This window comes from Sceloporus undulatus, chromosome 3 (assembly GCF_019175285.1).
Source record: "Sceloporus undulatus isolate JIND9_A2432 ecotype Alabama chromosome 3, SceUnd_v1.1, whole genome shotgun sequence".
NCBI lineage: Eukaryota > Metazoa > Chordata > Lepidosauria > Squamata > Phrynosomatidae > Sceloporus > Sceloporus undulatus.
Genome location: NC_056524.1, coordinates 125,795,527 through 125,819,989, shown reverse-complemented (window position 1 = coordinate 125,819,989; position 24,463 = coordinate 125,795,527). Strand labels below are relative to the sequence as shown.

The 24,463-nt window shown below is 41.2% G+C and overlaps 1 protein-coding gene across 2 annotated transcripts in view; it reads left to right on the top strand.

The window, feature by feature from the left end:
- Positions 1–24,463, top strand: part of SLAIN1 (SLAIN motif family member 1) — a 45,855-nt gene that overhangs the window by 16,209 nt on the left and 5,183 nt on the right. Inside the window, exons 2-7 of one of the 2 annotated variants that reach the window (XM_042460716.1) lie at positions 1,820–1,959; positions 17,810–17,959; positions 19,348–19,497; positions 20,582–20,929; positions 22,218–22,373; positions 24,070–24,409. In XM_042460716.1, coding sequence (XP_042316650.1) covers positions 1,820–1,959; positions 17,810–17,959; positions 19,348–19,497; positions 20,582–20,929; positions 22,218–22,373; positions 24,070–24,409 — 1,284 coding nt within the window. The remainder of the gene's footprint in view (positions 1–1,819; positions 1,960–17,809; positions 17,960–19,347; positions 19,498–20,581; positions 20,930–22,217; positions 22,374–24,069; positions 24,410–24,463) is intronic. The other variant, XM_042460717.1, reaches the window with a different exon arrangement.

Genomic DNA, 24,463 nt, shown 5'->3' with positions numbered 1-24,463 from the left:
TGAAATCTCTGCCAGGCATCCATGAGTTAGACAGGAACAGAGGGAATGTGGGGTAGAAACATTTTTTTTCTTTGAAACGACAAAAAAGTAGTATTGGTTGTCTTTAAAATGCAGTGGTATAAAACAGTTTGCATTTGGAGATATATAAAGTGTATAACTGGGGGTTTAGTTTGCTTGTTTATCAACCTGTTAAAATAAAACTTGCTTCCAAGATTCAATGGTATATTACATATTTAGAGCAATATCACAGTTTTGGAAAGAAAATAGTACACCAGCTTTTATCTACATAATGTATATGTAAGTGTGCATAGGTATATATATATCACATATAGATAGACTCATGGGTAGACACTCAGAGAAACAAATACAGTGCCTCCCACTTGTGGAAAAAAATGATTGCAGATACAGTACCCCTGTTGTGGCTGTGGGCTTTCCTTGGGGTTATCACCATGGAGGCTGTTATAACAAGTTTACCACAATTCCACTGTTCATAAATTGAACCAGAACTGTGTTCATGTGACACACATATTTGGAGTGAGCATCCCTCTGAATTAAAGATTGATCATTGCTTCCTGCCCAGTATGCATTGGACCACAAGCCAGAATTTCCTGCCATTTAATGGACCAAAAAGCCTACAGTAAAATGCTTAAGATGTTCTGATGTCAGTGCCAGTTAAGAATGCTTTAATGTATTCTGAATTGCATCCAAGACATTAAGCTTGCATTTGCTTACTTAACACAAAAATCCTAACAGAGAAGTGAAGAACTATTATTTGTCAAAGACATAATCCTTCAAACTCTGGGTCAACAGCATAGGCTTAATGTTCCTTAATCATAGGGTGTTATGATATACCCTACAAATAGCAGTTCCAGACATAGGGGTGAAAAGGTAAATCTGGAACTAAACGTTTCCAACACATTGCACAAATAAGGTATTTATCCTTTAGAGCAGAGCTTGGTGTCATGGAAATCTCCAAACTCCTTCACACATATAGCATTTTGCAGGGGAACATAGGATATGTTTTATTAATTTTTTCAAATGTGACAAATGTTTGTCAGGGACTGTGTTGACTATAGCTCCTTGTCAAGCATTCACTGAGTGGCAGTGAATACTGTGTAAAACCAGAGCTGTTGTCAGCACTTGGGTTCCTGGGCAGCTGCTAGGACTAGCAGGGCCAACTGATGACACCTGGTCCCCCTTTATTTCCCGATCCCCCTTTGATTTTTTCTTTTCCAGCTGTGCTTTCCAGCTGTGCAGCTGCTTTTTTTAATTCCTCATCATGCCCGCATCATTGCATTACTATAGGTCATGAGAAGTGATGCCGTAGCAAAACACAGTGGCACCTTTCATGTAGGGTGTGTTTCTACCCCTCCCAGAAGGGTCTGGGAACATTTAGGCTTTTCAGTGATTGCCACCTTCTCAGAACTTGGAAAAGCTTTTTTGGTGGGGGTGGGGATGACAACTTTCCCAAATCCCCAAAAGTCACTTATGGACTAGTAGCTTAACCTCTACATATATTCTAGTAATGCAAAACAATGTCTTGTTAGAGCATGACATATGGTGGATGATGAAGTGTCCTTCTTTGGCGTTTTTCAAACAGAGGCTCTATAGCTATCTGTTGAGAGTGTTTTTATTGTGTATTCCTGCATGGCCAAGAGTTTGAATGGATGGTTCTTGAAGTCTCTTCCAATTCTGATGATTCTATATGCCTTCGTCTCTCCCGTTATATTGTCCTAGAACCTACACTGAAAATGGAGATTGCTAGTATCAAGTTTGGTATTTATATGTTGGGCTAAGTATTGTCTTTGGCTCTGTTTAGGTTGTATGTTGTACCTGCTAAGAGCATCCTTCCTCCAGAAAAAGCACTGACCCCTCTGCAGTGGTGTCGACACATTCTGGATAATCCAAGCCCTGAGATGGAGGCTGCAAAGCGCTCCTTGTGCTTCAGGCTAGAACAAGGTAATTCTTAGTTGTCATTCACTAAGTTTCATCACATTTCTCAACTAATATTTTTCCTTCCTGGTTTTAGGCCAGTCCAGTCTGTTGGAAATATACCACAAGAGAATCGTCCCATTTGCAAGATGTTCTCAGATGAATTGTCCTTCATGCATAGAACAAAGTTTAAGGAATAGAGAAGGGATGTGTGAAACCCATCACTGTGTGTTTGTGTGGTGTTTCCTGCTTTTCTCTTCTGTGTTCCAAACATTTACAGCAAGAGTGGGCAACTGCATGGGGGCCAGGGACCAATTTTCCTCCTTACAATTCCATCCTGCATGCCCTCCCCCAGTGCTCTGAAATACTTTTGTATTCATTTGAGTTCTTCCCAAAAAGGTGAGCAGAAGTGAATCTATGTCACTTCCTCTTACTACTTTGAGAATAGAGGGGGGGTCCTGCAGAGTTTTCTGTGTGGGGCTGGGAGTGATTTTTAACAAAAAGGCCCAAAAAATTAAAAGGGGGAGGGAGTTGGAAGGCTGTGGGGGGCATTGCAAAAAAAATGTGGAAGTTGTTTTCTATTGCTTCCAGCGTGTGTTTGGATAGCCATCTCTGTTCTTTAAAGCTCCAGTTAGCTTGTGCAAGAATCACCAGGCAACTGCCTCTTCCATGATCTGGTGGAAGTAATTTGAACAGAATCAGGCAGAAGCTGGGTTCAGGATAATTGTCTGAACTGACAAAACCAGTATTTTTCATCTAACTGTGGGCCGCATAGCCATTTTTAGCTTTTTCTCCAGGGTTATCACTTAAGGTTTTTAAAAATTCAAGAACTGTAAGGGCTCAAAAAGCTAACAGAACACACTGCAGAAATAATTTGTGTTGAGACTGCTTTAATTGCCCTGGCTCCATGCTAGGGAATCCTGGGAATTGCAGTTTGTTGTGGTACCAGAGCTCTCTAACAGAGAAGGCTAAATGTCTCACAAAACTACAGTTCCCAGAATTTATTAACATCAAGGCAATGCAGTTAAAGCGATCTCAAACTGGATTATTTCTGCAGTTTTTTTTTTTTACCATAGTTCTAGCATTTAGTCTAATTTAGTGTTTTAGTGTGATATTTTAGTCTTACTTTTAGGTTAGGCTAGTATTGGTTGTAGTTTTATATATACATGTATCATCATATATATTCTCCTATTCTTTTCTTTTCAGTTTTTGTGTTTATTATGTTTTGTGTTTTTGTGTTTCTTTTTAAGTATTTTTGAATCCTTAGTATGTTTTGTATTCCTGTATTGTTTAAGTCAAAAATTAACTTTAAAATGACCAATAAAATAAAATAGTATCCAATAGGCTGTGTTGGTGAGGTGAGTGTGGGAGGTGAGGCTCCAAAGTGTCCACTCTGGACCCTCTCCACTTTATTCCCCTCTTGGGCTATGTCTGTCTGAAAAAGCAGCCAACAGCCAACACACCCAACAAAGATGAGAGACAAGCCTGGAAAGGCAGACCTAACAAGGTCTGTGGTCAGTCAGGGTGCAAGCCAAAGGGTCAGGTCAAGAGCATTGTCAAGCAGTCCGAGAAAGTTAACGGTTTCAGATAAACAAGATGGTCGAGCAGTTTGAGAATCAAACGTCCAAACAGAGTAGACAAAATGTGAGTCAGAAAACAGAGTGCTTTCACCAGGAAACTCAAATAAATTCTGATAAGATCTCTGACATCCTTCCCAGGCTTTTATCATCACCCTTCATTAGTGCAGGTGGTCTTTGATGGCATTTTGCATAAAGCCTCCTCAAGCACCAAAGGCATGTCCTTTCAGATCTTCTCTGGCTGAATGTAGGTATGTGATCTTTCTCCTCCATGCCCACATTACTAGTAAGCCTTGCTGCCATCCGTAGATTTGAGCATTCGTCGATGGCAAGCCCGACAGGGGGGCAATGGGGGGTGGAGGAAGAGAACGGGCAGTGGCAATGGTGACAGAGGGGGGTAAGAGGAGGAGAAGAAAGGAGGAGGCAGGGAAGAGGAGCAGGAACAAGGAAAAGGAGGAGGAAGAATAGAGATGGGGTGAACAGGAGGAGGAGGAAGGAAAAGGAGGAGGAAGAGTGGAGATGGGGGGGAGGAGGAGGAAATGAGGAGGAGGAGCAGAGGTGGGGTGAAGAGGAGGTGGTGGAAGAAAGAAAAGGGTGAGGAAAAGGAGGAAGAGCTGTGGCAGTTGCGATGGGAGAGGAGGAAGAGGAAGAGGCAACCCCCTGCCACCCGCTATGGTGAAACCAGCAAAGTTGGCTTTGGGTTGGGTGGGGAAAGTTGAGTACTGTGGGACTTGAGCATCCACAGATTTTGGTATCCACAGGGGAATCTGGAATGGATGCCCTGTGGATACTGAGGGACCATTATAAAACCAGTATGTTTTGTAATAAAGGAACAGGGATTGCAGTGGTTCAGAAAATCCAGAACTTGAATGAATTCATTCATAGCTGAACTGCTCTTTAATAAATTCAAGACTAGTAAATTATTTTGGGTGTTGAATATACATAGTCGTATCTACTGTGTTGTATATACTATGCAGTAGAGATAACCAAATAAGTGGCCAACTATTCATGAAACAGGAATTTGTGAGCTAAATCCTGTCAAGGCTGACAACAGAGAGTTTCTTTGTACTGAATTGGAGAACATTTTACTTTCAAATCTCCCTTGATGTTTGATGGTTCCTCGTTATTATTTGTTTTGTGTTTTTCAGCAAAACCTGAGGGAGTTGTAGCCAAACCCATTGCATGTTCTCGTTCATCTTTTTCTCTCTCAAGGGTTCCTTTTTCCATATGTCACTTTCATTTTTATGGCATAGATCTGACTTTCACCCCAGGATGCTGGAGTTTCAGAAGCAATTATTGTAGATGAATGTGTGTTACCCTCATTATAAGAACCTGGCACTCTGAAATGGGGAAGAACTCCCATCAGGTTTTTGTGTTACTTCCAATATCCTGACACAACACTATTGTTACCGAATAATTGGCATTTTATTTGTCACCAAGGTAACCTCTTAATTGGGACATCATCCCATACGATGTTTAATGGAACTCATGAAGGTGCCATGAATTGTCAGAATCTAGTCCAGCATTGTTTGCTGTGACAGGCAGTAACTTTCTAAGATTGTTTCTACCTTGATACTTAAGGCCCTTTTAACTGGAGAACCAGGGACCTTTTTCCGAGAGCTTGGGCTACAATGCCCAGAACCCCCAACCATGGTGGATGGAAGATTTTGAGGGTTATAGTAAAAAAAGAAACTTTTCTAAACTCTGAAAACTTTTCTACTCTGCAGGCATTAATCATAACCATCCTCATAGACACACACCCAGAGAGGATTGACCAGTGTATATAGTTGCGTTATCCATATCATTGGTAGGTATATAAAAACACCCCACTCCTGCATAGCAGGAGTACATAGAATAATGCCTAGTATATTTGGATATAGGACACTAGATGGGCAAAGGCCAGTGTTGGAGTGAGCATGTTGGACATTAGTTGGAGAGACCTGAAGTTGTTTGTAATTTTATTTATTGAATTTATATCCCACCTTTCTCCCAGGATGGGATTCAAAGGCTTACAGATCCAACAGTTTACAGCAATTTGAAACAGGATTAACCCACTTGAGCCTGCCTATCTTTCAGTTAGGATTTGAAGCTCTTGTTAAAATATTATTTTACAGAAGTTAAAACAAGCATTAAATCACAGTATTAGTCTTTTTAAAAGCAAGGCTGAAAAACTCTTAAAAACAAATTTAAAACTTAATTACTAATACAAAATAAGAAAGACAGCACAACACTGCAAAAGGGAAAGAAAGGGACATATGTCTCTGAGCGTTATAAAACGAATGGGTTAAGATTTCCCAAGTATTTATTTTTCTTCAGCACCAGGGAGTAACTTTCTCAAAGTCAACAGGCCAGATCATCTCCACGAAGAGCATATCTTTGGTTAAATAACGTTTCTGGGTAAATCTATTTTTCTTATTGTGAGGATTCCTACTTTTCCTACTGTGAGGATGTGGAGTGGCAGACAGTGCCATGATTCCTGCTAATCAAACAGTTCTTGCACTTTAGACCTGTGAGTCTAAAAATGTCCATGTATCAGCAACATATGGTTTGAATTTGTGCCCAGACCTTTGTGTATCTATCACAATATATACACAATATAGCGTGTTTGTCACTGGTCAGCCAACCTTCCTTCCTCTGGCCCTCAGCAAGTGGGTAACATTTCTAAATGACTTCATCGAACACTGAAATGTAGTAAGGGAAACTAAAGGATAGTTTGGGTGGAGAAGCTTTCCATGATGTCTTGAGCCAGGAAGGACTAAATGCTTTATGTGGGAATTTATGTCCTGAGTAATGAGAAGGTCCAGCAGTCAGACCCTTTGTTAGTGAGGGTCAGGAAGCAAAGAAACAAGGCACAAACAGAAGGTCAGCAACAAGAAGAACAAAGTAAGGAATGTACTGACAAACAAGTAGTGGGAGTCCAGCTCTCCTCCTGCCTAATGTAAGGTGAGAAATACCAATCCAGTTTTCTCGTACCAACTTTGCCACTGCCCTTTGTCTCACTCTGAGAGCAAGACAAAGAGTGAACAGACTGCAGAGAACAGTCCTGGTCACATAAAGCAGCCAGTGCTACTCCCTGCAGGACTGGTCAGGCTCAGTGCTTGGTTTTGATGGTTCCTTTCTCAAAGTAAGGAGGGGTGGGATGCTGACTCTGGGAAGCAAAGCTTTCCAAAGTACTAGTAGTAGACACTCTTCTATACAGAGTTCACCCATTCTGGCACATCACTAACTGAGATGGGTGCCTCACTATGCTTAGTTGGAGGACTGGCCCTGGAAACAAGAACTTATGGGGAGGAAGGATAGATAGGTTGGAGTGTGGAAAAGGCAGTTCAAGAAGAATGGCACGCAAAGTAAACTCTTATTACATAAGGCCTAGGGAGATGAAGAACTATGTGCTATTTAAGGGAAAGGGATGAAAAGGCAAGGAAGCTTGGAGGTCAGGGAAATATATTTCACATATTGATTTGAAGTAATTGCCAAGACATTTGGCTGCAGGTCTGTGTTGTATATAGTTCCTATGTCAAGTTGCTTTGTGGAAAATGCAGTACAAGGTTATGTAACAATGCATTTCCAGACAGACCCAGCAAACAACTTGAAACTGAAATTGCAAATATTACTGGAGGGAAGAACCATAAAGGAATATTCCAGGCATAGCGGAATGCTTCTTCTTCTTTTTAACTCATATTAGCCATCAGTAAAAACCTGGTGTGATTTTCCCAGAATTACTAATTATCAGGGGTCATTTAGACTTATCTTTTCCAATTACCCTTACTGAGGAACACCCAGTCTCAGAAACACAAGGTAACACAGTGTATATTCATGCAGTGGGTGTGTAGTTCTGTTGCTAAGGCCTCCAGTTAAAAAGAGCAAATGGCAAATGATATGAAGGACTTTTGCTTGAAATCCTGGAAAGCTAATGCCTCAGAGTGGTGCCAACTGGTGACTTCCATGTCAGTGGGATGGTGAGTCCATTCTGGATTTTGGTCTGAATTTTAAAAGAGCTGTCCAGATCTTTAGAAACAAGAACGGGATGTGAAGTTCATATGTGCGAAAGTGTTCTTATAGGCCAGTCCTAGACTATAATTGGCATAAGACCTAACTTAATGAGAGAGAGATTCTGCTCAGTGGTAGGTTGGATATATATATATATATATACTATATATATAAAGTACCAGGTTCACTTCCTTCTAGCTCAAAAGTTGAAAATAACATTGCTTGTAAGTGCCGTTGCCTGAGACTTTGGTGAAGTCAACTATTCTGGTTTAGATTAAGGGTAAATGAGGCCACCAAAAGCCATTTTTGTACTCCCCAAGTTACCTTGAAACCAAATTGGTGGCAAAGATTGCTATGGAATTTGGAAAGCATCCCACTAAAATCCTATTTAATGCAAATGTTTGTAGCAATTTTCTAATTTGCTTTCAATGGCTAGTAGAGTTTATCATCCAAATTTGGTGGAAAAGGTACAAGCTGGGAAAAGCTCACTTAAAGTAAACAAAAAACACTTTAAATTGGGTTTTTGGTGGTCTGCAGCAGGTCTCAAGGAGCAAAATTGTTCCCTACATCCACTAAAGTTGTCCATCCCTGTACTAGGTAGCTCAGTACTATAAATAGAGCTGATATAAAGGAACTTTATAGATGTCCTAACATTTCATACAGAGGCAATAAAGGAGCAGTATAGAGGTAATAAAGGATCCTATCTCCTTTTCCTGCTCTTCTGACAAAATAATCATAGACATGCTTGGTGCTCACAAGTAACTAGTGTCAAATAATCGGTAGTTTGTAATCACTTAATTACAAATAACTAGTAATTATTTTCTATTTCCAGTAACTATAGTTACTAATATTACCTCTGTTCTCTGTTGTGAGGGCTGAGATGACAGTAAGGTGAATGGAAGGAAATTGTGCTTTGTATCACAGGGCAGCAATGTGTACTTTTCAGATTTTGTTACAAAGGGACTCACTTATTTACTCTTTGAGAACTGAGAAAGTAAAAGTTTTTCTTTTTAATGTCATTGTAATTGTCACTAACTACATGGGGGTGAAGGGGTCTGGAACTACAACTGTAACTAATAGCTTTTGTTCTAAATACCCTAAAGGCACCAGATACCATCTGATCCTGGAAGCTAAGCAGTGTTAGCTCTGATAAGTACTTGGATGAGAGACTGGCAAAGAATATCAAGTGCAGTCTGTTATATTTCAGGGGAAGAAACTGTTAAAACCACCTCTGAATATTCCTTGCCTAAGAAAACCCTATGATTTTCATTGAGTTGCCATAAGCCAACAGGTGACCTGAAGATGCATAAACATAAACTTGTTTTTTAAACCAATTCTCCAGGCTTTGGATGTCTTAGTGAGCAATGGGTTCCATGTTCTATACTGACATTTCCTTTTATGCATTTTTTTAAAATGTGAAAGCAGAGGGAAAGAGAGCCAATCCCAGACAGACAGACCCAAGAGCAATTAGAGATAGTGATATATGTGAAGTGACTGTAAATGTGAGTGAAGCAGCAGAACTGTGGATTTGTGCTGATGGCAGATTTTCCCCATTGCTGGCAAGATGGCACCATAGTTATGAAACTCTTTGCATTTCAAAACAACAAGAATAAACACTGTAAGACAGGATCAACTGTAGAACACAGATAAACACAAAAGCATCTGAATAGAAGCATATTTTAAAAAAGTAATGCCAATTCGGCACTGAGGACTAGTGCATCTGAGATCCATTATCACATTCTTTATTTAATTGTGATATTTCATCCCTGTCCCTCATTTGCTGGCTAGGGTTGCCATAGCAGAGGACCTCCGAACCGGGACAAATGTAGGACAAGGTTAAAAAATGTAGGACCTTTTTTTTTTAACATTTCCTGGCCAGGAAATGGAAAAAAAAAAGTCCTACATTTTTGAAGTTTGTCCTCCTTCTCCTTCCCGGCTTGGGAGGAAGCCTCGGGCTGCTCCCAGGCCGGGAAGGAGCGTGGGGGCCGCCTGTCATCGCGGAGCCGCTTCCAGGGCCTCCAGAGGGGCCTGGGAGAGCTTCTCCCAAGCCCCAGAGGCCCTGGAAGAGTGCTCCGCGATCGCGGAGCTGCTTCCAGGGCCTCCGGAGGGGCCTGGGAGAGCTTCTCTCAAGCCCCAGCCTCCAGGCCCTTGCTGGAAGGGGGGTGTCCCGGGGGCGGGGCCAAACCGGGGCGGGACTGTGTGGACCCGCCCCAAACCGGGAAAGTCCCGCCCCCAGGCGGGATATGGCAAACCTATTGCTGGCACACATTTCTTTAGCTGTCTTTTGCACAAGCTACTTCTCTGGTGTTCCCTTTCTGTAAAAGAGTCAAATGTTTTCCAGACATTATGTTATGTTGCATGTATGCGGCTTGATGTAAAGGCTCAAATGTTCTACTTGAATTATGCAACATGCATTCTTATTAAAAACATGAAAACACTTCACCAGTCTCTTGGGATTTTTTTTTTAATATTTATTACAGAAAACCTGGATAGGCAGTTAGGAAAGTCCAATTAGAAAGGGCTGGTGAGCCATTTCCCCGGCATAATCAGTATGGCCCCAAAACAAACAAGGAGCTACATTACATTCCTCCAGTTGTGCAGGGAGTGACACTGTGACCACAACTGGATGGGTGTAATATTGCTTCTTGTTTTAATGTTTCTTCTTTTGGACCATAGTGAGGGGCAGAGTGCACAAAACTAGGATGCAAATTCTAAAACAGTGGTCAGTATTTAAAAAAAAATACTGGTGGAAAGGATCAGGGAGTTTTGGGGATGTCTTGAGTAGCTTTGAGGGGGACTGCAAAACAGTGGTACAGGGGTCATTAGCAGCCAATAAATCACATTTTCCCCATCCTTACTTTAGAGAAATCAGCTCCTTGGGGGCTTGCATAGATAGTTTGATGAAAGCATATAATACAGCAGCCTGTGCTAGCTGTAGGAGCTGCAGTAATCCCAGGTTATCATTCTGCATTTTATACTGATTCCAATTAGGCAAAGAATATCTGTATTGGTTGAACTCTCTCCACTCTCAGTCTTTTTCCTTCCTAATCACCTTCTTTTTCTCTTTTGCCTGACTCTTCTGAGCAAATCCTATAATTATTTGGGCAACAAAATCTACCAAGGGATTGTGTGTGTGTAATATGTATGGGCAGACTATACAAGTGCTGCAGTGTGATTAGAGTTCCCTCTGACAAATGAATCCTTATAAGAGCTAGATCATACAGGATGTTGTAGTACAGATTCTTGATCTTTTTCATCTTGTTTCTGTCTGGGCCAAGTGTCTCTGTAAGTTATATTTCCATTTTTAAGCTTCTGTGCTTGAACTGACCCATCAGTTCACATCAGATGTTTATCTAGCAGAAGCTGTCATAGCAAGACTTCTCGGTGTTCTGAACTGCTGCTGTGCTTAGAGAATGATTGTTTGTTCATTTTCCCTTTTGTCTGTGTTGAAAATATTCAAAATCACAGTGGAAATATGGTTTGGCTTTAATTATTTCTTAAAGCAAATGGTTAAGTCGCAGTAAACAAAGGCTTAATGAATGGCCTTCTTTAGAGTGGGCATAGACTGTAGTAAACAGAACATTTTGGTATACAGTAATTACAATTAATACTAAATTATGGGTGGATCTGGTATACTTCTGGCAGAACTCAGTGGCTCGGTTTGAAAGAACTGCTGTTTCAGAGCTGGGTTGAACTATAACTCCCATCACCTCCCATTATCTAAACTCCAGATATTTTTGTACTGCAGCTCCCATCTTCCTGCCATTGGCTGGGCTGACTAGGGCTCATGGGATTTCTATTCCAAAAACATTGGAAAAGCCACACATTTTCCAAATCCATGGTTTAACTGTGCAAATTGAACCTGCTTCCTAACTATGGTTTGGCACCAACACAACAGGATTTGAAACCCTGATATGAAATTAGTTTGTTAACCACCGCTTGTGTTACCTATAGTTTTCTGCAGAGTGTGGAAAAGTTGCTATTTTGGATTACAGCTCTCAGACTTCCCCAGCTGGGCTGGAGAACTTGGGAAGCTGTAGTCTAAAAACTAACATTTCCAAAAGCACACAAGTTTCCTGTTACATCTGAACTTAGTAATTATAGTTTATAGTGTTTTCTGTGACCATGGCATTGAACAGCTCTAAAGTGAAATCTCCCCTTCACCTAAGCAGATCTTTCTAGTGTTTTCCAAGACCATTCCTGCCAATTTCTCTATTTCCCAGCCACATTAAAGCTGTAAAATTTGTAGGATTCTAGCCTCATTTCTCAGCTGTTCTCTAGGGGAAAAATAAGGAGGGAGATATAAATAACGAAGGGGAAGACAAAGTGTGATGCCTCAGATGTTGTTGGGACTGCAGCTTCCAGCATTCCTTATCATTGGCTATGCTGGCTAGAACTGTTGGAAGCTACAGCCCAACGTCAACTGGATACCCATATTTTACCAAATCTTGGAAAAGGTACTTTTGGTTTACAACTCCCAGAATCCCCTAGCCAACATGGGTTCTATGGATTAGCGTGCTTTCTGTGGATTGGCCTAGGACAAAGCACATCCTGTGACATTTATCATTTAAAATCTACAGTCAGCTTAAACATTCTTCTCTCTACCATGGAGGGAAAGTCCATGCAAATGCTGACCATCCCATGGGTAGCTCTCTGGGATAGCCTTCTTAGACAAAACAGATGAATCCTGCAAAGAAGGCATGTCTAGCCTGTATGCCACACATGTCTGTATAATCGATCTCCATCCCGATGCTTGGACACAAAGTGAACACAGAGCTTGTGCTCATTTCCCTCATGATCTAGTAGATTCTTAGCAGGTCCACACTTGCTAATTCTTTTGCGGCTTGGGAAAATGTCTTTTGTCATTCTACCATCTTTGTTTGGTGCATCATGAAACTGCAACACCTTCAGCTGCCTGAGAAAGTGAGGGACACATTCTGGATAGTCTCTGGAGTTTATCAGACAAGGGAAACTGGAAGTATAATCCAGTAGAAATCCAAACGCAATCATGGGGTTTAACGTTATTGTGTGATAACTCACTGTACACAAATTCGGGCAATGGGAAGTCAGTCCGAGCGCAATCATGGGGTTTCACGTTATTGCGTGATAGACTGCCACATGCAAATTCGGGCAATGGCATGCTATTTTTGGGCAATGGGAAGCCAGTTCGAACGCAATGTGCATTCATATAATTTTGCTAAACTAGCAACTTTATGTAAATGCGATCTGGCCCCACTTTCTTTTCATTCGAAATTAAGAGAAATTCCTCACATGTGAAAGTCTTCTGAGATGGATGCCTTCCCTGGGGCCATGGCTCAGTCAGTATGTTTAAGGAGGACTGAAACCTGTATGGGATACTTGTACAGGTATCCCATACAAGTTTCAGTCCTTCTTAAACCTATTCATTGAGACATGGCCCAAGGAAGGCATCCATCTCAGGAGAAGGTGGTCTTCAGTGGCTTTTTAAATAAATGCTAAATGGGCACTTAACTGTACCTCATCACAGTTCATGGGGAAGGTCATGAGAAAGATTACCAACAGACCTATCCTTATTATCAAAGCAGAGAGCTTTGTGCCCTTGGCGCGGATATCTAGGACACAGTCCCACTGAATTGGTTATGACAGGCATTATTATGATTATTACATAAACTAGGGAATTGGTTAGAAAGAGGGAGGGGGAGGCTCCTGAACTGGCAGACAATTCCTCATATTGTCTGTGTTGCATTTTTCTGGAGAGGAGTGTGGGCAATTCCTCCCTCTCCTATTCAGAATATTCAAGCCAAAAGCCAAACTTGTGCCTGGGAAAGGTCTCACACCTCTCTCAAGAGCAGTTGGCGACTCCAGAATATATTCACACCTCTATCTTCCATTTCCTTAACCACAAATGCAGATTTCTTACTGACGCAGTTCTTGCTGTCCCAGCTGCAATAACAAGATGCTTTGTTCAGGATGGGTCTTCTTGTCACTGTAGTTATTGTGGCAAAACCAATGAATGCTGCTCATACATGTGTGGTTGAACGCATCTGTGGGTGACAGCATACAGGCCTTTAATTGGCCTTGGCAATTGACCAGACTGTTACAAAACTGCTTGTGTCTAAATAGAATCACAAAGGCCCTTTTAAGCACATCTTTTTCTTTTTTGCTATTCACTGATGAATTACAATAACAAAATGTTAGCCTTTCCTTTTAAATTACAGAGTTAATGCTTTGGCTTTAGCTGCTTGCCTGCTCTTAAAATATATTTTCTGTTGGCATACTTAACTGATTTATCCAGTTATTAAAGATGGTAATGTGATAGACCCAACTGGATTTTAGTAGAACAGCAGACCTGCATAACAGACCTGCACAACCAAGATGTGACAACATCACAGACTTCAAGTATTTGCAGAGACAGCCCAGACTATTTTGTTGCCTGAGGTAAAAGGGAACATGCCAACCCACTATTGCTCACACAGAAACTGTACCTGTATTTTAATTCATACCTATCAGTTGTCAAACTTAACAGGGCAGACAAACAGGTCATTGTTCTTGTTACCTATTGACAACATCAATTTTATTTTGTTACCTATTTACAACATCAGTGGCAAACTAGTGATCTCAGTAGTGAAACTACAGTTGGCCCTCCATATCCACAGATTTTTTAATCCATGGTTTCGATCATCCACAGCTTGAAAATATTCAATATATATATATATATATATATATATATATATATATATTCCAATAGGCAAACCTTGATGTTGCCATTTTTATATAAGGAATACTATTTTATTGTGCCATTGTATTTAATAGGACTTGAGCATCCACAGAGTTTCTGTATGTGTAATAGTGGGGTGGCATGTTCTCCTTTGCCTGCTTGGGGATCCTTAGAGCTAGCTTCAGGGGAAGGCAGTGGCAAACCTCCTTTAATAAATCTTGCCATGAAAACCCCATGATTTTATCCACGAGTTCAATCATCCGTGGCTTGAAAATATTCAAAATATTTTACATTAGGATTGACATAAGTTGGAAACAACTCGAAAGCACCCAGCAACACACAAACAACCTAGATGGATTGTAATGGAGATAGGTTTGCTGATAGGCTCAGTCCCTGCATGTATGTTTGTGGATATGTGTGTAGTTCAAAGTTTTTAATTTGTAAAACTAGCACATATTTTACATATGTGGAATGTTATATCTCTTTTGGGGATTCGGATTCTGGAGCCCTATTACAGAACCTGATGACATATCAGAGTATGTGACTGTGGGTCTATTCATCCAGCTTCTGGACCACACTCTGAAAGATAGGTTGGGCCTTGTGAATACAGAGCTTCCTTGTGCCTGCATTGTTTGTTTACATGTTTATCTTGCTGTGTCCACAGAAGCCAAAGTCTCTGTGGCTTTCCTTTCTCCTTGTTTTAGTTTCAACAAAGCAATCCAGAAAGTCAGGTCTTGAGATGGTGAATAAATTGAAATCAACCAACAAGCTTCATGACTTCTTGAGTGGGGATGTGAACACTAACTAATTGACCCAAGGACTTTGGCAGTTATTTTTTCAAAAGCATTTAGCTCCCATTCTAGTTCCAAGGTGCCAAAAGTAGTTTCCTGACACTACAATTATAGTTTTCAAGTAACTGTTGCCACTTTCTAAAAAGGAACCCAGGTAACTGCATAACGTTACCTTTTTACGAGAACTTGAATCATGCCATCTCCCTTCTCCGCTGTTTTGTGATCCCCACTGCTAGAACTATAAAAATAACTTTATATTGTAAAAAAACCCATACATGTTTTACTTTTTAAATTACAATATTAATATATTTTGTTGTTGTTATGGTGGCCTTAAGAGCAACCTATCACAGGGTTTTGTTGTTGTTGTTCAGAGTGGGTTTGCTTTTGCCTTTCTCTGAGAGAGTGTGACATGCCCAAGTTCACCCAGGGGTTTTTTGAAGCCAAGTGGGGATTTTAGCCCTGGTCTCCAGAGTCAGAGTCCAATCCTTAAACCAGTATACCATGATGGCTCTATAAAAATATAGCTATGTCCTCATTATTGGGGGAAGGAATTAATTGCTAGTTATTAGTAATTAGTTATTTCTAAGATCTGCCCACTGCTAGTTCAGTACTATAAGTACTGTTCACGCTGGTTCTTATGGCTTTCTGAACTATACATAAACCTTTATTTTTGATGCAAAGAGGAAGTTTGTCTTTCGCTTAAAAAACATGTTCTGAAGAATATTTTTATGTGCACCATAAGAGCTGTCCTATGATTTTATAGATCTGACTGTGATGTAGATGTAAGATGCCTGTCCCCAAAAGTGTAAATATGCATTAAAAATATTCATGCTTATGTAACTTGGAATTTCATGTTGGTAAAAGGAAGAAATATTTATGTCTGGTAGCTTAAAAGCTTATGAAGAGGATTAAGTTTGTTTTTAGCACTTGATGACTGTGTCTGTACTCTACTGTCCTGTAGCTTTACTCTCAGCTCAGTTATGTCCCAATTAATCAAACCTACCAATATTCTTATTTATTCCATTTATTTATTTATTTATTTATTTTTAAACTAGTATTGACTGTATGGTAGGCATAGGAGCTCCCCCTATGGATGCTTCAGTTTCACTTATTTTATATTTCATTTTAACCGATACTAACTGAAAAAGAATTAAAACATTATAAAGAACAAGATTAGCAGCTGGCAAAACATACAGTATCAATTCCCTCTTACCAATATAGAAAATGGTCAAAAGAAGCATAATCCAGACTGTTGGATAAAAGTATTCTTACAATCTGAAATACAGTAATAAACTGACAAAATACCAAAAATAAGTATATTACAATAATTGTATTCTGTAAACAAATGTAAACATTTATATTTAGTTTTACCATTATTAATGCGTGTATTAATTGCTAGTAAATTTTTAACTCTGATATGTATCATCATAGTTCTATAATCAAAATGTTTTCATAATTTTATCTTTTCCTAGGAAAATTCATTTACGTATTAAAAAAATCTGTCCTGCATCTCCAGACTTCATGCAGCCAACACCATCAATATTAAAATGTATTGGATAGGAAAATGTTAAAATACTCCATTCTAAAGCTATCCTGCTTCTGAAGATTTACATCATGTCTTTGCTCTTGCCTTGTTTTTGTTTCGCAACATTGCCTCCCAGCATTTTCAGCAACTGACAGTACATTCCTATCCTTGTTTATTCAGTAGTCAGACCCACAGAATTCAATGGGACACATTCCCGGGCAAGTGTATATAAGACTGCAACCTTGGGCTACAATCCCATACCCACCGCCACTGGACCGAGTGGGGCTTACCTCTGAGTAAGCAATGGGCCCATTCACACCACACAATTATAACATTATTATACCACTTTTAATTGCCTTGATACCATCCTATGGAATCTTGAAAATTACTTAAGTATTTAAAATTATTTGCATTAGCCGACCAAGCTTTTGAGTACCTGAAAATTGCATTTGAGGGAGGGGCACTTGGAATCCCCTCAGGCTCCGGTGTCTGACCAAACTACAAATCCCATGATTCCATGGGATGGAACAGTGACAGCTAAAGTGGAATAATAGTGTTACAATTCTGTTAGAATTTCCCAATCCATTGTATTCCCCATCAGCATGTACAGATGTGAGAGCTGGCCAGTGAAGAAAGTGGATAAAAAAGAAAATCAACTCATTTGGGATGTGGTGCTGGAAAAGAGGGCTGAGGATACCGTGGATAGTCAAGAAGACAAATAAATCTGAAGTCTCCCTGGAAGCCAAGATGATAAAGTTGAGGCTGCTGTACTTTGGCCACATTATGAGAAAGCATGACGCATTAGAAAAGACGACATTACTAGGGAAAGTAGAAGGCAGTAGAAAGAAAGGAAGATCACACACTAGATGGCTAGAGTCAGCTAGAGAGGCCATGGGCCTGAATCTACAAGACCTGAGAGGAGCAATGGAAGATAGTGGGGCTTGGAGATGTTTCATCCACAGGGTTTCCGCCAAGTACAGCTAACAACAACAACAATTCTGTAGTGTGAATGGGCCCAGGGACAGCTGTAGGTTTGCACTGTTAGACAGTTATAGTCCCCTTACCCCGACCAATGGCTGCTGGAGGAACCCATGGCAGTGACTGAGTTTTCGTTAGAACTTTAAACTTTAGTCCGAAATATCTGTGGTATAGAGTTCTACATCTCGCACAGCTTCTTTAAAGTTGAGACTACATCCAAGAGCTAATTCCCTGCCACCACAGTTGCAGCCACCTTCTTTCTAGCAGGCAATGTTACTAAACATAATCTGACATCTTTCTTTTCTGTGTCCATCAACAGCTAGTCGATGGCGGAGTCTCTTCTCTTCATCTGTCTCCCTGACTTTCCCCTATAGCCCTGTCGCAAGGCTCACTCCATATAGCAATGGCTTTAACACTCCTGCCTTCTCTAAAACCTTCAGTAAAGCAATATTAACACCTGAAAGAACAGGTAATGCTTGCTTTCTTACTAACATAGCACTGTAATATAAGGCCTAGAGAAATTCCTCTTGAATTTGGTATGTGTTGACATGTTTAACCTTTTGCTTACTAGGCTCATGTTTAAAAGCTAGACCTGACATAACGAAAAATTTTGTGCGTTCTGTGACCTGTTCTTGCACAAAGTGGAAAAGGGACTACTTTCTCTTACCAAATATAAATGTTACAGTATAAATTTACATAAAACAGGTATATGGCTAGGGGGGACATTCCGGGAACATTCAGCAGGGTTTGAGCTGGACCAGTGGCATCCCCGCCTGGGGTGTCACCCGGTGTGGGGAGGCAGGGCTTCAAATCAGGGGATGTCAGGGGGGCCGGGTCACATTGAAACAGCCGCACAGGCTAGGAAAGCGGCTGTTCATCTGAGAAATATGGCTGCACAAGCCTGGAATGGCCACACAGGCCAGGAAAGTGGCCACACAACCAGGAGAAACACAATGTGAGCCAGGGATACAGCTGTGCAAGCTGCAGATATGGCTGCCCACTGCCTTCTGAGGCCAGAGACACCCTTAAGGCCTGGAGACATCCCCTGAGGCCCAGAGCAGCACTCACACAACCCCGAGGTGTACCCATGCCGGCCCAAGGAGTGCCTGTGGGGGGCTGCCTGAGTGTCACACCCCTCTTCTGGGGTGTCACCCATTTCTGGGGTGTCACCCAGTGCGGCCCACACCCTCCGCACCACCCCAGTGATGCTACTAAGCTGGATCCTCAGGCCCAGTCCCCTCACAGGCATGGCAACATAGTGTGGCATTTTGCAAACATTTAGACACCCACATCAGTAGCAGCACTGCTAAGTGATAATCCTATTTTTTGTGGGGCATGCCGTAAAAGTATGTGTGTTGGGACATTGGAAGACATTTTGGTAGGGGTTTCCCCAACTGCAGCTGGCCTTAGCTTGGAGCACTCTTTAAAAGATCCAGCTCTTACCCTGGAAATGAACCAAGCAGAGGAGGAAAGTGTTTGGAGCTAGAAAAGGGAAGACATGAGAAAGGGAGATTAACTCTCCTCATCTCCTGTTCCCTTTCATGGTTTTTTTTTGGGGGGGGGGAGATACTTCTGACGCAACCTCCCCCCTGTAAGCAGTGCAGCTTCCAAAGCATGGCCATTTCCATATTGTTGTAGAGCATGGAGGATCCAGCTATTTTTCTTTTACTGGATAAGCTGGGACAGGGATTGGCAGAGACTTTTTAAGATTTCTTGGTATTTTAATGTAGCTTTGGATATACAGGATCTGTTTTGATGGAGCTTTGAACATACTGTATGAACCTGGAATGTTGTGTTCACAGTAGCTGTGCAGTCACCTTGTTTAATGTCTAAGGATTTTGTATTGCTGTTCTACAGGCTGCCTTTCTAGAAGTTCCCCTCTCAGCCCCCAGTCATCCATAGACAGCGAACTGAGTACCTCCGAACTGGAAGATGACTCTATCTCCATGGGGTATAAACTGCAAGACCTCACTGATGTCCAGATCATGGCTCGGCTACAAGAAGAGAGTAGGCTATTCCTTCTGTTCATTCTTCACCCCCAGCCCCAACACCTGTTTTTGTTTGAAACATGCTTTTGCATCAGGACAAACACTTGGCCCTAACAATGTGTATGAAATACCATGAGGTGTAGAAGTGTAATAGAGTAGCAATCTCATGTTTAGCACTAGATGAACTGTGAAGAGAAGAATATTAATGAGGCAAAGGGGCTAAGGATTTCTTTTTTCCTTTTTTCCTTTTTCTTTTTTGTGGGCTAATGACATACATAAGGAGAAAAATGCAAACTGTTTTCATTGAAAGAATAAAATTGAGGCACACCAAGTGGATGTCATTCAAAAGTCCATACCAAATGGAGAAAGGTGAAGGAGGCCCACTTAACAAAAGTTTTTCAAGTAGCTTTGAATCCAAATTTGATAGCATTGCAATGTTCTCCCTAACATTCAGCTCATCGAGCCAAAGCTATCTGGGTCTTCTGTCTCCATCAGAAGCACTGATCCAATTATCGTTACAGCTCCCCCCCCCCCACTATGTCAGCCCTGAAGAGGAGGGGTCAGGAATGAAGGAAATGGAAAATACTATATCATTGGAGAAATGCCAAAAACATCAAACATGCACTTTATATATTTTTATCATTATGACATATTTTGCACATGGTTATCTCTACTCTGTTTACGAAAAATAGAAAAGAATGGCCTTTTCAAAGAGTACAGTAGTCTGTGAATTTCCTTCCTATATAAAAGAGCAGAGAGTGATCTAGTTAGGCCTTATGAGGCATAAAATCCCATAGCCTGGGTGACACGGCAGAGAAGGCCCTTCCTCTGGGAACTGAGATGCTTGAACTACCCCAACACAGTTACTGACCAAACTGGCTGGGATGATAAAAACTGTAGTGTGAACCATTGGGATCATATTGGGGAAAGCTACACCATGACTTCATGTGTCATGCTAATGTCAAGGAAACCATACAGATACCTTGTGTGTCTTCCCAATGTGCTGTAATATGGGACTCTGAAGCAAAAATGGAAGGTGTGATATAAAACCGCTGATGTCATTGTCCATTTGGTACACTGAACCCTTCCTCATCCCTTTACAGGTCTGAGGCAAGACTATGCTTCTACTTCAGCATCTGTCTCAAGAAACAGTTCCAGCTTGTCTCTTCATCTGAGCAAGAAAGGGGCAAGCAGTGACCAGGAGTTTGATCGCTATAGCCTGGAGGACGAGGAAGAAGAGTTTGACCACCTGCCTCCTCCGCAGCCACGGCTCACCCGCTGTTCCCCATTCCAAAGAGGAATTCCCCATTCACAGACTTTCTCCAGTATACGGGACTGCAGAAGGAGCCCAACCTCCCCATATTTCCCCTCCAATAATTATCAACAGCCACAGTGTTATTCGCCTCAGGCCCAAAGTCCTCTTGAGTCTCAACCAAACCGGATTAATGGAGGTAAGGTGAAGTGGATGTGGCCCTCTTTTGCCCTCTCTCTCTCATGTGGACTCTTTCTCAGTCTTTATTGTTCTTGTTATATTTAATTAATTGATTGATCATTAATATGTCACATTTCCTCCAAAATTGGTAGAGTGTCTCCAGGGATTTTTCTTAGAAGTGGTCAGTGTATACGTTCTTGGAGGCCAATTGCTTGTCCAAGGACCAAAAATGTTCCTGGCAACACAAACTGGCCTCCAGTACATCATGGTAAGGATCTGTAATTGGGGGGGGGGGGGGGATGGATCAGCCAAATTCTAGCCCATCTCACTTTCCAGTATGATAATTTTCATAAACTCATTCCATCCTTTTTATGCATTTCTCAGAACTTTTCATTTCTGCACAAGCATTCATATATGAACAACTATAGAAATCATTGTTTTAAAATGTGTGTGTCCTAAATTCCAAATGTAGACAGTGTTACTTTTTGGACTGCAACTTCCAGAGTGACAGCATGAAAGTTGTAGTTCAAGAAAGTAGACTAGGAGAGAGTGTTGTTTATAAGTCTGCAAGAATCACTATAATTTTCCCCATCATTAGATTTCCCCATAATTAGATGGCCTCACCAAACTAAATGCTGCACACTGGGAATATGTAGGAGATATCCTTGTAGGGGAGATGCTTCCATGATGCTTGAGTATTACAGGCACTAGCCCTGTCTAAGAAGTCCAGAGTTTTTGGAATACCATAGGATTGTTTTGTAGCCTGTACTTTGTGAGGGGGAATTACTATTACACTTGCCCCTTGGAATGCCTGGGGGATCCGTTCCAGACCCCCTCGCCACAAGTTCCAAAACTCGCGCATATTCAAGACCCATAGGCTTGACTGGGCCACATGCATGTGGGGAGTGTGCCCATGGGAGTGTGCCCCATTGAGGTTAATGGCATTTGCCCCTCCACAGATTTTCAAATCCGTGGACTTGGAGGAGTGACTGTACTTCTACAGGTAGTGGCGCTCTACTCTCTTGAGCTGATATTGAACTGTTGCTGTCCTAACGTAATTTCTTGTAGATCATCATTCAAATGGTGGATCTTTTGAATATCAGATACTAGGGGCAGATTGTAGGAAACCTGCCATCTTTATGCCTCCTTTTGGCCAGATAGATCCTTCTGGGAAGTTCCCACTATTGAAAACAGAATGCTAGATTCAGTGGTCCTTTGACCAAATTCAAAAGTTCTTTCTTATCCTTTTTACATTTTAGTGAGAGACTGCATTTCTTTACACTGAAAATCATTTGCTTTTACTGCAGACAAACTTCGAAGAAGCATGCCTAACTTAGCGCGAATGCCAAGCACCCCCACCATCAGTACGAACATCAGTTCCAACATCACTGTGAGGAACAGTCTCAGCTTTGATTCTAATTTGCATGGAGCTGGTAATGGGATATCAAGAATACAGTCTTGCAGTAAGTGTGAAAACTTTCCCCACATTTATTTTTGGGCAGAAAGATTTGGGATGAATATAAGGTGTTAGAGTTTTTGTGTTGTTTTTGCACTTTGAGCAGAATTAGTCTGAACTGTTGAGCTGTTTGTTTTTTTTAAATTTAGGAGTTTAAAATGTTGTGGCCTTATGTTTTATCCATTAGCTTTGTGCCATAAAACAGCTGCTGGTACTACCAAAGAACAGAATTGCATATGTCTTGGGTGCTTTAACAGCAGTTCCTAGTGACAATTTGTACAATGCCATATTTAGCACCTGCTGTTACAGCTGTACTTTCATTATTTTAGCACTGAAGTATAAAACTGAGGTATGTGATTTCTGAAATAATTTGCATTTTATGAGCAGTCGTATTGTAGCTTTACAATTGTTTCAAAAGATATCAAAAATCTACATCTGTGCAAATTACAATTCCAACTAAACTTAGTATGAATTTTACTTGGTAGAGCTCACCACAATAAATCAAGAGTTCTTTGAGGTGCTAAAACTAGGAGAGATGTACATTAGAGATATAAAGTGATGTAAGAGTTATACCATCATCCAAAGGAACCCTGGAAATTGTAGCATAAACAATGATTCCTAAAAGACAACAGTGCTATTGGGACGGATGTCTTCTAGAATGTAAACCTGAAGGCTTTTATTTATTTTATGTAGGCCTCTCTGGAAGACTTTTCAGCTGAATGGAGAGGGGAAATGTTTAAATAAATAGTAAGGATTGTAGTCCACTTCATCAGATGCAGATGTAGTCCTCTGAAAGAAGCCAACAATGTGGAAAACTCTAAGCAAACTATAGTTTCCAGGGTTTCTTGAAGCAATATAAATGTTCATTGTATTTAATTGTGGAGGCTCAGTGGTGAGAGTCTTGAGCAAATAATGCTAAAGCACTCTCTTAAGGCTCTTTCACACCACAGAGTTGTAGTACTGTGATTCCACTATTTCTGCCCTGGTTGCATCCTACAGAATCCTAGGATTTGTAGTTTGGTCAGTGGCACCAGAGGAACTCTCTGGCTGAGATTTGTAAATGCCCCTACCTAGATTTATAAATCCCAGGATTCCATAAGATGCAATCATGTCAGTTAAAGTGGAATCATAGTGCTATGACTATATGGTGTGAAGTGGCCTCTTGCCTCATCTCCTGGAAATGGCCTAGGCTGGAGGGGCCATTAGAGGGTGAAACATTTCTGTGTAATGCTCCACTTTTATCTCATGGAAGAAATGTAAAACAGAACAAGCAAATTTCAACAAAACCAGGTGGTATATTGCTCAGGTTGGAACTTGGAAAATTCAAGTTCAGGTCCCCACTTAGCCATAAAATCCACTGGATGTCCTTAGATTGGTCTCATTCTCTCTCTCATTGTCTCTTTCTCTGTGTGTTCTTTCTCTTTCTGCCTCCAACTGAGGCCAGTTGTGAGGAGAAAGGAGAGGAGGAAAGCCATGTATGCCCCCTTGATCTCACTCAAGGAAAGGTGGGGTATCAATGTAAATAACAAATAAACAAAAGAACAATATACCTGAGCTAGTTCCTTTTTTAGAGTGACATTATTGTGTGCTTGCCCTTTCAGCCTATGCATGAACCTATGGAGTCCTATTCAGGAGGACATGATTGAGTGTCATTGCATACCTTTCCATCACTCCTTTTGTGTCTTACCATCCCCCCCCTCCAGTTCCTTCTCCAGGACAACTTCAACATCGAGTTCACAGTGTAGGACATTTCCCAGTATCTATCAGACAACCCCTCAAAGCCACAGCCTACGTGAGTCCCACTGTCCAAGGGAGCAATAGTAACGGCAGCAACAGCAGCAACAGTAGCAGCAGCAGCAGCAGCAACAGCAATGGTGTTCCCATGTCCAGCAGCACCTTACAGTTGCACTCTAACACAGGCATCCCCATGCCAAACAAGACTGCAAACATGGGCCTTGTCTCTCGCAGCGGCCTTCCAAGGCCGTCACTGGCTATAGGTGGGAGCAGCATACCCAGGAGCAAAATTGCACAACCCATTCGAAGGTAAGTCATGGCCTGTCCAACAATATCTGCAGAGAACCAAGCTTTAAAGTATTG